This window comes from Pseudopipra pipra, chromosome 1 (genome assembly GCF_036250125.1).
Source record: "Pseudopipra pipra isolate bDixPip1 chromosome 1, bDixPip1.hap1, whole genome shotgun sequence".
Lineage (NCBI taxonomy): Eukaryota > Metazoa > Chordata > Aves > Passeriformes > Pipridae > Pseudopipra > Pseudopipra pipra.
Genome location: NC_087549.1, coordinates 16,606,964 through 16,621,593, shown reverse-complemented (window position 1 = coordinate 16,621,593; position 14,630 = coordinate 16,606,964). Strand labels below are relative to the sequence as shown.

The 14,630-nt window shown below is 36.9% G+C and overlaps 1 protein-coding gene across 4 annotated transcripts in view; it reads right to left on the bottom strand.

Moving 5' to 3' along the window:
* Window positions 1-14,630, bottom strand: part of CSMD3 (CUB and Sushi multiple domains 3) — a 605,903-nt gene that overhangs the window by 27,345 nt on the left and 563,928 nt on the right. For all 4 annotated transcript variants that reach the window (XM_064646451.1, XM_064646458.1, XM_064646466.1 and 1 more), the window contains 4 exons: window positions 11,132-11,311; window positions 7,421-7,594; window positions 840-1,013; window positions 501-574 (listed from right to left, as the gene is read on the bottom strand). In XM_064646451.1, the coding sequence (XP_064502521.1) occupies window positions 501-574; window positions 840-1,013; window positions 7,421-7,594; window positions 11,132-11,311 (602 nt within the window). The remainder of the gene's footprint in view (window positions 1-500; window positions 575-839; window positions 1,014-7,420; window positions 7,595-11,131; window positions 11,312-14,630) is intronic.

Here is a 14,630-nt window from a genome sequence, read left to right as displayed (position 1 = left end):
TTTAAGAAAAAAGTGTTCATTTTCACTCTAAGGGTGATCAACTTGGAATAGATTGCCCAGACGCACTGTCAAGTCTCCATCCTTCATTTGTGGTTCCAAAAACAGTGTATCAACACAATTGTTCTCAGGAAAATAAAAATTCTGCTTTTTAGAGTACATCTGCATTAGCAATTTGGCACACAGTATACACATTTTTAAGCAGAAAAAGCCTAATTGATAAATTTTAGGGAGTACTTATATATATGGCAGGAGATACTGAAGGAGATACTGAAAGCCTTCAAGGCTTCAAGCAGAACTTGATTACCAGTTTTTCATGTAGCACATTGCTAATATGGACACAAGGTCAGTGTAATCCAACAGCTAGAAATAAGGAAACAGCAACACTGCAGCAAAGAGCTCTTACACAAGAAGTTTCTGAACCTATAACCAGAAGCTTCTAGACTTTGAGGTAGTATAAAAGTATTTTAATGTGGAAGTTAATAAAAAATAGTATACTCTACCTGATAGCCAAATGTGTTATTTTGTGACCCATGTCTTGGGACTCCTGGATTTTCACATGATGTGCGAGTAGGTTCTTAAAAAAAATTACAATACATTAAAGACAAAACAAATTACAGCATTTTAATTAAATACATGAATGTATCACAACATTAACCTTGTTCAACAACATGCAATAAGTCAACACAGAGACAAAAATAAAGTTACTTGATTCTTACAGAGTACAGAATAACTCCAAGTTAATTCAAAATAACTGAAAACTAAGGAACTGATTGAGTTCCTTATCTGGAAAAGGAATAATAAGCATTTCAAAAAATTGCAATACATGAATTTAACCATACCTATACATCGAGGAGAAGACCCACTCCATGTGCCATCTGCTTGGCAAATCCTGGTGCTGGAGCCAACCAAAACAAAAGGAGGATTGCAGCTGAAAGAGACTTCTGACTGATAGATGAAGCTTTTGCCTTCTCTTTTCCCTTGAGCAGGTACTCCAGGGTCACCACAAAACTTTGCTGTGAAAAAAGATATGATAGAAATGGAATGTGTCATTTATTAAAAAACATAAAATTAATATTTAGCTGAACATAGTCAAGCAATTACTCCAAATTTTATATTTATTTTATTAAACACAGATCAAATATGGAAACACTTCATAGGAGTTCAGAGAGACTAGATAGCCAATCTTTAGTCTGCCTGATTGCAGTAGGTTTGCTAGTTGTTCAAAATGCCTTCATAGTGGGCTTGGTCAATACCTGAAACTTTATAAACAAGTTGACAACCTGTTTATTAATGTCCAAACATCCACGATTCACCTCTGCCCCAAACCACATCAATCTGGCAATCTACAGAAAGCAATCAGAGATTATACAAAACTTTCTCAATCTCCCCTCCCCTCCTCCTTTCTGACACCTATCCGGTGCTGAACATTTTTGTAGAATTAAAATATTTGTGAGATAAATTTTAGGAATAGTGAAGTCTTGCTTTCTCATCCTTCATTGAAAGGTAAGGTTTGGTATGTATGGAAGTACAACACTTGAGAGTTAGTACAGCTAACAATAATAAAATTTAAAAAACTAACAAACATATTAAAGAAACTTCTGCAACAATTTAAAAATCAAATACAAATAAACTGTTATTAGACAGGGTAAATTTCACTAATAAAAACCTATTTTAAAATTGATATTTTTACTTTATACCTATCACGTAAGGAGTCCCTATGCCTATATCATGTCATAACTCAGTAAATGCACTGCTGGCAAATTTACTGGCCTTCTCCGGTATAAAGTACTGATTATTGTCAGAAGTTGGATTTTGAATAATCGATCCAGGAAATTAAATCAGTTATGGTAAACCTTGGGTCATCAGACTATATTATTTCCTGACACACTACGGATTCCAATATTGTGGAGTCTAATTTCATATAAAACATAAAATACTGTAAGAATCATTAAAAAAACTAACTTGTATGTGTGCAATGACGTATTTCTAAAAAGGCATGCTGTACAGACAGTGGAATTTTGTGCTTCATCTTTCTCTTCTATGAACAAAATTTATATTACATCTCTCAAACAACAACCATCAAAATGTATTTCCAATATCTCTGTCACCTATGTTTTAAGCTTTCCAAATGATCCGCTCATATGAAATGCTCCTGCTCTCCTCTTACCACAGGCACTGACTGTATAGGAAATCCATATAGTTCACAAACAGTGGTGAAAAAAAAAAAATCTGTAGCATACCAGAACCTATCATTTGGAGATAGTGCCACACAATGTACCTCATTGTATGAATGACAGATCATGGTTGTAGTATGCTTTCACTAGAAAATTCTGTGTCTTAATTTGAAAATACATGAAACATTCATAAATTTTTAACACAGTGGCTTGAAATTGTCCCCTAAACAGTTCTTTGCATCAATGAAGTAGCAATTCTCAAGGGAAAAACCATTCTCGCATTCAAAAATAGGGGTTTCTTAAATTTATTCATTTTTTCTAAAACTAGGTAAAATCCACCACTTAGTTGTCAGTCAACTTTACCTAGTTATTGAATAACTACTGAATATCTGCCTTTTATATAGGTAACCATGGAAACCAGACATCATGGTAAAACACAGCTATTTTCCTCTGATATTGGAACAGAGGACTACAGAACAAAATAAAGTTGCAGCAAACTGGAAGTTCTATGAGTGCTTCCACTCCCAGTGGAACTATTTTCCCAAGGACTCTGAGAGCCTTTAACAAGGCAGGACGATGGAGCTCTGACACTGAGACTGTGAGGCTAATTTCATTCTTAAAAGAAATTTAACTGATTAACAGAATGTTTCCTGTCGTGTCTGATGGCAGCAGCGAGAGCACCTCTGGGAGATGTGCCCAGGTAGAAGAGCTGCTCAGCGTGGTAGCAGAGCTTCATGAGGAGGTTTTCAGGCTGATGAGCATCAGACAAGGAGACAGACTGGTGCCCTCATATCCCTGAGATGGACATACCAGCCAACCATGACAAAAGAAAGAAAGGATCCCCTCCCCTCTCATCACCAGGCAGAAGGAGGGGCCTAAGAGATGAGGGGAAATGGAAGTAGGTTAATTCCTACTTAGGGGGAGCATGCAAATCCCCTCCCAGCCTGCCTGACCTTCCCAGGTGCCCTTACACAACAGGTATGAGGCCCTGGAACTGGATGGACTGATAACTGAAGATGCAGATAAAGGTCTTTCTGGGATTGGAAGGGTCATCTAGGGCAAGATAGCCTACCCTCTGCATTATGATCACCTCTGTCAAATAAAAAAGAAAGGTAATTTTCACAGGTGACTCCCTTCTGAGGTAAAACCAAGGGCCCAATATGCCGACCAGACCTAACCCATAGGGAAGAATGCTGCATCTCTGGGGCCTGGGTCAGGGACTCTCTAGAAAGAAAACTCTCTAGTTTGGTACAGCGCTCTAATTAGTATCTGCTGTTCTTCATATCCACAGGGATGAGGTAGCAAAGAGAAGTCCAAGGGTGATCAAAAGAGATTTCAGGGCCTTAGAGCAATTGTTTGAAGGCTCAGGAGGACAGCTAGTGTTTTCTTCAATCCTTCTGGTTGCAGGGAAGAATATTGAAAGGAATAGGCAGACCCAACTGGTCAACAGATGGCTCTGAGGATGTGTCATTGGGGGAACTTTGGGTTTTTCAACCTGCTGGGATGCATCCTTTTCAGAAAGGGAAAAGGATCTTTGTGCAGGAGTTAGCAGGGCTGACCAATAGAGCTTTAAACTACACTGGAAGAGTGAAAGGGAAAAAAACCAGGCTCACCTGGGATGACACACTAGCAATGGGATGACATGCCAAAGTTTGAGGAAGTGCATGCTAGTAAGATCCTTCAGTCTGCTTCATGAGGCACTGGGTGCAATGAACAATATTTGTAATGTTCCTACATGCAACATATGCAGCATGAGGAACAAGCAAGAGGAGCTAGAACCCTTGACTCAGTCCCAGAAATATGACATCCTTGGCATAACCGAAACCTAGTGGGATGAGTGTTGTGACTAGTGTGCCAGGATGGAGGCTTACATACTCTTCAGGAGGGACAGGCAAGGTAGGTGAGGTGGGAGACTATGGGGGGTGGAGGGGTTGTGGAGCTTGCAGTTGATTATGTGTCATGGTTTAGGAATGGTACGCTCCAATTAAACGCCCTCACAAAGACTCTCCTAAACCATACTGCCACTCTCTTTTGCTCCCTGCCAACCCCCCAACCCTGTTTTCCCTTCCTGCTGTAGGGGGATAGAATTGGGAGTTGGAGGCATAAAAGGCAAAGATCATGGGTTGAGATAAGAACAATTTACTAGAAACAGCAAAGAGAAAAGAAAACAAACAGAAACAGCAATAATATTAATAACAAAAGTGTACAAAAGGGAGGGGTGATTTATATGCAAAATGTTCACCTTGGAGCCTGACCCAACCCACAGCAGTTTTCATGACCAGAAGCCCTGCCCTTCTCCTCTGAAGCAAGTCCCTTTCTCCTCAGGTGGTATAGAAAAACATCTGGGCCTTAGCCACACCTCCTCCCAGCTACTGCAAAAAATTAACCCTGTCCTGGCCAAAACCTGGAAATTATGGAATGTTAAGAGCCTTTGGATTAAGGAATACGCATAAAGCAGATGTTGTCATGGGAGTCTACACACAGCCAGGATGTCAACACTGACAAATTATTCTTTAATGAACTAAGGGAGACCTCTAAATCAACTGCTCTTGTCCTTATGTGGACTTCAACTTGCCAGATGTTAACTGTGAATACTACAGGACAACCCTGGATGTATATCCAGATTGGGGGACTGCTGCTGGAAAGCAGCAGCGCAGAAAGGGACCTGGGAGTCCTGGTTGACAGCAAGTTGAATAAGATTCAGCAGAGCCCTGGAGACAGGAGGGCCAATTGTGTCCTGGGGGGCATCAGCCGGTCAAAGGAGGTGATTGTCCAACTCTACTCTGCACTGGTGTGGCCTCACCTTGAGTACTGTGTGCAGTTTTGGGCTTCACAATATAAGAAGGATATTAATCTATTTGAGAGTGTTCAAAAGAGGGCCAGGAAGATGGTGAAGGGCCCTGAGGGGAAGCCATACAAAGAGTGGTCAAGGTCACTTGGTCTGTTCAACCTAAAGGAGAAGAGATTGTGGCAAGACCACATCATGGTCTAAAGCCTCTTCTGAGGAGAAGTGGAGGGGCAGGCACTGATGAGACAGTGACAGGATTCAAGGATGATGAGGGAATGGCATGAAGATGTGTTGGGGAGGTTTAGGTCATATATCAAGGTTCTTCACCCAGAGGGTTGTCGGGCACTGGAACTTCACAGACTTCACAGAATATTCTGAGTTGGAAGGGACCCACAAGGATCAGTGAGTCCAACTCTTAAATTAATTTAGTCCTGTACAGGGACTGAACCCATGACCTTGGGGTTATTACCACTATGCTCTAACCAACTGAGCTAATCTCAGGGTCAACAGGCTCCTCAGGGAAATGGTCATGGCACCAAAACTGACAGAATTCGAGAAACATTCAGACAACGCTCTCAGGTACATGGTGTGATTCAGGACTTGGACTTTGATGATCTTTGTGGGTCCCTTCCAATTCATTATATTATATGATTCCATGATAGTTCTATGATTCTAAGTTATATCTGTAGTTAGGACTTTTCTGGCATAGGCCTACATTTTTACCATCTATTGCTAAGCTTATAAAACCAGCAGTCCTTTACTGAAATTACTGCATGAGTAATTAAGCAAACAAATTTACAGGGTCACAGATGACAAATACTCAACCAGGGACATGACTATATTCCGCTCTAGATAATTAATCCATGTTATAACTAGACCTTGCATCTCTTCAGCTATAGGCTCTATGGAACCAAGCTGGGAACTAAATTTCTGATGTCAAGAACTGGTTAAAGATTGCTCATTGAGAATGACTTTCACCAGCTCCCTCTCATTTCTGCCAGATGGCAGCTAGCTTAAGCTCTTTGACAAGTACTGGCTGCCAATTGTTTTCTCTTGCAAGCCAATGGGTAACCATTGCACATCAACAACATTCAGTTAATGTAGTCTCTGCATGAACCAGTCTTTAAGCCCCAGGCAGCTGCATTCTGTGGCAAATATACCTATTAAAAAGTTTAAAGGTGGAGCCTACTTTTTCAGAGTATATTGCAGCATGGAGTATTCCAACTTCAAAAATGACAAACAGCTTGTGGTATCCAAAAATGAATAAAGAATACCATATTTCAATCAAGAGCCAATGATGAAAATGATTTTTCGTGGTCTTTGTTGTTCATAATACAGTGGACTCTAAAGGAGCTCCACATAGAGAACTCAAGCAACAAATGTTGGGGTTTTTTTCTTACAAAAAAAAAAGCCTTTCATCATGTTCCACCTCTGGCATATACAGTTTCAGCAGCACTAAGAAACTGTTGTCAATGATATAGGAATGTAATTGGGAAAAAAAGAAAAAGAAAAGATGATCTATATGATATGCTTTTACAGTAGTAGGATATAGCCAAAATAGAGAACATTTTTGAAAGGGAGAGATTAAAAATGCAAAAAATAGTAAAATAATAGAGAAGGGCATTTTGCAACATCTAGCAAGCTACCTGGCAAGCTCAGCTACTTGGCAAGTTTGAATTAAACTGCAGAAAATGTAAAGCCAAGAATATGATATGATCCTCTTCCAGTTAGACTCCTTTCTCAATACCATTACAGGGTAGTTTAGCTATTCTACAAATAACTACAGTATCTCCTTCTTCAGTGCAATCAACTGAATATTACACTTACTTTTAAAAGATTTCTTAAATAATGAGTGGAAGTTGCTTCTATAATGAAATTTGTAGCAATACGAAAATCCGTCAATGTTATAACTTTCAGATTAACAAAATTTACTGCATAAAATATGTAACTTAATTTAGTGTGGGGAAAAAATAGACAATTCCCACAGAATCACCCTGGGGCCTAGTCAACATTACAGGCAGAAAAATTTCTTTGTTATATCACAGAAAGTTTAGGATGAGTAATGAGGAAATAAAAGAAGTTATAATGAAAGTTATTCTATTCTATATGTATTGGATCCGAAAACAAGACAGCACCTCTTAATCTTGGTTTGCCTTAGATCATGTTGTAGGCATTGCCAATAACATTTTTTTATGTGTGTTTTTGTCTGAGGACTCCTACATGCACACACATATATTCCTACAACTTCCTCAATCTATTATTTACATTATAATTTTGGAAAACTGTAGGAATTTTAGGAATTTTTGGAAGGATTGTACTTGTCCCAGGTTTAAAATTAATTGAGCCACTGCAGGATGGAGGGGTGAGAAGTGACTGAGGAAAAAAAAAAAAAGTGAAAATTTAAAAAAACCCACTACAGTTGAATAGCAAAATACAGGACTATAAAGCAAATACTTACGTAAACACTGAGGTACTTCACCACTCCATGTTCCATTCCCAACACAAGTCAAAACAGCAGGAAAAGAGAGTTCATATCCTGGAGAGCAGACATAGCTAATGCTAAATCCCCAGTCCAAGTTTGTTCCTTCCAACCTTCCATTAGAGATCTGCGGAGGAGTTGGGCAGGTAACAGCTGCAATAATATTCAATATAATTAGGCCCAGCTGCTGTAAATATCCCTGGTGTACACAATTACTAGAAGAACCATATGGGCTAATTTCACCTTTTTTAGAGGACAATACAGTCAGGACATGTTATCTTCCTCACTGTATTCTTGCCACATTTCCTGAAGTTAGTACTTCTGGTTTCCTCCATTTAGGAGACAGTGGATGATTGATGAAGTGTCTTAAACAAACCAAGATGCTGCATCAAATCAAATAGGAAGACTACCTAAAAATCAGTATGGAAATTATGACGTGTACAACATTTAAGATATGTCTGGTAGTATACTACAAAATTATTTTGTTTGTCTTTTAAGACAACATAGATTACAATTATTTTTCATTAGTGTAGTAATAATTAAATATTATCTTCCTGTTAACCATTTTAGGCATTTAGGTATTAATGCTTAGGAATAAAACTCTAGGTCAACTTTTCCAAAATATTACTTGAAAGCCTGTTTCTAATTACCACAGTTTAGTTAGTAATTGCTTTGTGAGTAGCACCTCATCAAAAAGCATCTAGCTTCTAGTTTTCTAGGGAGAAAACGTAAGGATTTGTAATCCCTTGAAACTGTTAGTGTTGCTACCTCTAAGGTGGCCAACAAGAAGTATTTCAGTATAGATTCTAATTTCCAGGTTTCCCAGGAAAAAACAGATACATCTACTCAGTTGTAGGGAAGAGGACTGAAAAACAGCAGGACAGTAGAAATAAAGAGATATAACTGTTGTGATGAAGATAGAAGTGACATTCACTGGATAATGGTGTAATAAAAGAAAATAGTTAATAAAAGCTGAAAGAAAAAAAGTATTAATGAAACTAAATTAAAGAAACTCTGAAGCAAAAAGAGAAAAGGTAAAATTTAGACAGAGTTACTAGAATTAATCAGATAGACAATAGTGGTAAAACAGAGGAAGTTTGGAGAAACTGTGCTGGCAAAAGAGAAAGAAAGCAAATAAAACTAATATGATTTAATTTAGTGGAGTAAATGAGAAGATGTGATGATTAAAAATGGAGGGAGGAAGTTAAATGCTGCACCCATATTCTTTAAACTTATGTTTAGACAGCTGTCAGCTTGCGAGCTCAAAAGAAGTTAGAGGCACTAGTTTAGGAGCATTGTGTACATGAATGTGATCTGCAGACAGTTCACCATGCACCATTTTGCCATTCTTATCATACTCTTCAGTGAGAGAATCTCAACTATATGAACCATAAAGGTACTCTGCAGCACCAGTCATAGCTGTTTGAGAATGCCGGATGAAAGTAGTACTGTTACCAAATAACCCTTTGCCAACCAGTAAAACGAATCTAAATTTTGAGGCCTTGATTTTGTCCCAGAAAAGGACATGATAGCTTTTTCCTCATTTTTATGATGTTTTAATAAATGTACATCAAAATAAGTACTCCAAGAAGCAGAACTCTGTCCTCATTGTCCAAGAGCTTCATGAACTGTTCTTTTATAGGGGTCTTATATAGTTTTAACTTCTGAGGTGATTAATAAAGGAAGGAATACCAGTGAATAATTGGGAAAGGGGAGAGAAGAAGTAGCATGAAAATAGGTGCAACACCAGAATTTTGTGGTGAGAAAAACAAAACAAAACAACACCCAGCAACAAGCCAGAATGCCTCTCTATTTTGGTCAGAGTCAGGCATAAATATGTACCGCAATATTTCTCAGTTTAAGAACTACAAGTATATTACAAATGCAAGTCTGTAAAAAAGACAATGCTTGAATATTTGAATATTCAGTTGCAGATGAACATGCATCCTTTTCCAACTAGGCATAGCATAGAATTATTTATATCTTCTCTTTCAATGGCACAGAGACAATTATACATCCAATTTCTGCCCAGTTCATTTTCCAATTATTTTAACTAAATGGTACCAAAGGACCCTGGCACTTCATTCTGACAGTAAGAACTAACTGTTATACATTTCAAACACCCTACTGCATAGAATATATTACTTTTGATTATGCTATTAACTTATCTAGTGTACTCACACAAGTAGAACGAAATTCTTAGAACACTAGAGATTCTTTATATGGTTATTATTTAGTATTTATACAAGCCTTAAATATGTATGAGGCAAAACTAGAAAGACTCAAAAATTCAAAGTTAAAACTGGCAGTACAACTATTTCTTTGTATGGTTCTGTTTGAATCAAATCACAGTTAGATCTTCTGCTCCCACTTAGGTGCCCTGTAGACCTTAAGAATTTGAGGACGGGAGACTATATCTTAAATACTTTTTCTGTCATGATCTAGCTGTTCACTTACAGCCACTCTTAGAGACAGACAGATTCTTGGTCAATAGTACCACTATAGCTGTTCTTCTGTTCTTAAAATAAATATGAATTGAAACTGAGGCAGGCTAAGAGCACAGTGCGAATAGAAAAAAAAGTGTAATGTTAAGAGGATCTCAAAGTTTGATGTCCTCAAGAATGTGTCAGGAAAATAACTTTAAAAATTGATATTATCAAAGGTGAATTAGCATTAAACCGTACTTGGTAAGATATTGGGGGAATTGCACTCATCAGGAAAAAAGTAATTGCAAATGGGGTGAAGCCTTGAAATTAATTTATTTTGATGAATGAATTCAGGGGAGGAAAGTGAGAACTGCTGAACAGCTATGTTACTGTGCTTCCTGAAAATGAAACAGAAGGAAGATAGATAAGAACAAAACAGACACAAACTTAACTGACTAAGTTTTGAAAGAATAGAGATCAGACATGCTTAGTGTGAACCCAGAAAGAAAACACCAAAATGCTAATGCTGCTTCTCTACAGGTGTACTAACAGGAAGAGTGAGAAAAATTACTGTAGAGAGAAGTTACTTTAGGGTTTAGCAAGTGAGTTTCTCAGAGAAAGTATTTTTGATGAGACAGATAAGTTTGTCTTTCAGCAATATTCAGAATTTTTGCTGTTTAAATTTCAACAAGCATTAAACAAAACAGAACAAACAAACAAGCAAACAAATAAACAACAAAACAAAACAAAACAAAAATCAGGTATGCAATTAGAAGAGAGAAAAATATTATCTTGAAATTAATCCTTTCAGTTTTCACAGTAGAGAAACTAAGATGAAGCAGAAAAATCTTTATTGTGAAATTTGCTAGAAGAATTTAGTCTTTTTGTAGCATGATGAGTCTTAAAAGTGCCCATCTAATACAGGAGGGATCAAAGAAAAATCTTAGTATTACAGACAGGGTAACTCAGAACAATTTGCCTTTGACAAAGTTCTGTATATACGCAGACCTTTCCCAAAGGTTTCTTTCACATGTTTGAGTGTTTTTGTAAATGCAAGGATATATAAATGGTTATTTTTATATGACATGCTAACTTTATAAACCATCATTTCATATTGGATAATTAAGTTTAGCGACAAAATAATAAAGTGTTTTTCAGTAAGTTTCGATTTCTCTGGAAATATACAATAAATTAACAATTTACAATCAACAGTGTATGTAAATGTAATAGAAGAAATAGCTGACAAGCAAAATAAGTGTTGTACCTTTGCATGTTGGGATTACTCCACTCCACGTGCCATTGCTAGTACAAGTGCGAATTAAGGAGCTATTTGCTTCCATTGTATAACCAGGTTGGCACATATAAGTAACATTTTGTCCAACAACATAATCATCACCATATCTCATGCCATTGGCTGGGACTCCTGGATCTCCACAACTGATAACTGCAAGTAAATAGTTGAATAACATATTTGAAAATCTAAATGAGATTTATCTATATGTGAGGGGAAAAACGCAGGACAAAACTAGGCATTTATTGGCAAAAAGAAGGAGAAGAAAAAGGTATCAAAAATCTTATCTCCAACAAGAGAAGGTAAAGACTTATGTCATCTTAATTAGCTGCCAAATTTATGTAAAGCTGTATAACAATTATATTTGGAGAACATAAACACTTTTGTTTAACAGTAGAAGTAAAGGACTGTACAATTTTCATCGACAAAATTTCAAGATTATAAAATGAAAAAAAAAAGGCAAGAAATTATCCATATGACACTGCCACCCTTTGATAGCCTAAAATTTTCCTATCAGATCAGTTTCATTACAAAAAAAGCAGATATCTATTATTTAGCTTACTTTTCCATGGATACATTCTGAAAGAAAATACAACCTGGAAAAATTAAGATATATGTCTGCAAAAACTTCAGAAATGCTCACAGGGTTGCTATGTACATAAACAGATGAAAATATTCAGCCAACCCCCAAACGTTGGACTGTGGCTTATGTAAAAACTAGGTCTATGGTACTTTAATGAGTAGGAGTGGTTGTAAAACCTCTTGTGACTTCTAGTGTTAGGACATAATCTCCTAATGAAATAAAATATTCCTAAGGAGTTAATAAAGAGTTTTATACCGTTGTAATCTGAAAATAGGGTTAAAACAGATAAGGTTCTTTCAGATCCAGTCAACTGGATCTATCAACTTCTGTTTTCAGAGTAAGAAATCTTAAGAATACTAGTGACAATCACAAAATCACAGAATATGCTGAGTTGGAAGGGACCAATCAGGATCATCGAGTCCGACTCCTGGCCCTGCACAGGACCATCCCAAAGAATCACACCATGTACCTGAGAGTGTTGTCCAAATGCTGAACTCTAAAAAAAGGGGGGGGGGGGGGAAGAGGGGGAAATCTAGTTCATACAAAATATAGTATTCCATGTGTTTTTCGGTTTATTTTTTTATTTTAGAGTAAACTTGACAATGCCCCTATAGCTTTGCTATTGCTCCTGGAAAACCATGGGAGGCAGTTTCCTGGGCAGAAAGCATATCATGTCTACTTTTAAGTCAATGCCAAAGCATGATGAATGTGAATGGCACCCTCTCCGTATCCTGCTTTCCAAAATCACAAAAATCCATGACTACATATTCGTGATGCATTCTGGCCAGGTCCCTTGACCTAATAACTGAGGACTTGAGAATCCAAGGTACGTATATAGTATATATACCTTGCTCTACAGTTTATCACAGTTTGAGTGATCGATACTAATTATGTGGCGTATATCATAAATCTTAAGATGTCACATGTAATCACTGTCTGTGGATACAGAAGACACTAGAAAACATATTACAGGGTTATCTAGGTTAGTCTAGAGGTAGCTAGTGCACTGATAAAGGAAAATTGAGATCAGCCTAATTTAGTTTACCTAGGAACACAGTAATTTTAATTTTTTTAAAAACTAAAAAGTCATAAATTTTTCATGGTCACTTTTCAAATAATATAAATCTGGAAAAGACAGAATCATAAGCATATTCAAATATTCTGCATATTCTACCTTTCTCTATTTAACATATTCCATTTATTATCCTTAATGTTCAAATTTTGCTAAAATCATCCTCAATATTTTTCCAAGTATACTATTGTTTTGACTGAATTAAAACATAAAGCTTATGCATTTGTCCTTTTTTTCTCTAATCTTTGTTTCATTTCAGTTGGATCACTACCACTCAGGTCACTATGGTAGGCAAAAAGGAGCTTAAATTGTTGTAGTGATCCTGACCAGAAGACCACTGCACATTGACGAGTCAGTGAACCACTACATTTAAGCTGGGGAACCCCAGGCCTGTGCTGCCCTTTACTGCACATCCAGCGTGGCCTTCAGACCTGAGCCACACAGATCTCTGGGCCAGGGCACAACCTCAGACAGCTCACGGCAGCAGAGTTGCTGCAGGCAGCCCCCAATCCACGATTACACCTTGCTGACTGCTGTCCTTGCTTTTTACTTAGCAGTGCAATAAGAAGCTCTCATGAGAACATTGCTTCTGTTTGACTGCAGAAATGATATTGTTATTTCTTCCTAAGAAAATCCTATAACAAATTGCAGAGTTGAAAGGGGAGAATCTTTGCTATAGGTCTGCATGACATGTTGCACATGGGATAGTCTTATTCGATGGTACACTGCCCAGGGCTCCCAGCATCTAAAGGGTAAGGATGTTAGCTCTAAAACCTAGCATTTTGAATGATATGCAAGAAGTAGATGTAATAAGTATGGACTGGCTGTAAATTTTGATAACATCTGGACTAAACAAAATTGGCATATCCTGAATCTCCTTCCCCTTGTTTTATTAGGATACTTCTTCTATTAAGATATTTTTCTAGGTTTTAAGAAAAAATCTCATGTTTCTACCTGAGCAGTGTGTTTTGAGAAGACTGCTTTGGCATGCTATTCTAAAATAAACGAAAAAATATAGATGCAGTTGACATCACAAAACATCTTTATCCTCAGTACAATTAATCTGATTCTCATTATAATTTGGAAAATAATAAATAAATAAAAACAGGTTTGATGACTGCAAAAATAGCTGTTCACATGTTTACCAATAAAGACTGATTTAAAAATAACAAAAGAAGTTTTATCATCTAAATTTTGGGCTCTATTTGGGTTGCTGTAAGTATGTTCAAAATTTAAACAACAGTTTGCTATACCTCTGATGAGGGTAGTTTCCTCAAAATGATAGGCAGTCTCATGAGTCACATAAATGTAAAATTTTCAAAATTGTTACTAAAAGATGAACTAGGACATGTAATAAAGCAGGAACAGATGGGCTTAAAATAAAGTGTTGCAAAATGCTTATTATGAATGTGAGAGATGCTGAAATAGCTTCTGTTAGTTGAGTAGCCAAAGCAAGTTTAAGGTTAATGAAGAGGCCAAACAGAAGATGACATGTGAAAGCAGGACAACAGTTTTGACCTTGGAGTCACTACAAAATAATTCTCAGGTGTTTATGACAAGGTTTTTATTTTCTACCCTCTGAAAGACCAGAATATTATAAGTTTTCAAGATGAAGTAAAGCAATTAAAATAAAAATGTCTGAATATGACGTATCACAAAACATAAACAAGATTTAAAATATACGTACTAGGAAAGAATTCAAGTAGGTAGATCATGTAACCGTGAAATTGCTTGAACTGTGACAGCAGTTACAGTTTATATATTTTACTATATTGTGTCTGCCTTTAAAAAAACATAATCTTCACATTTTCATAGCA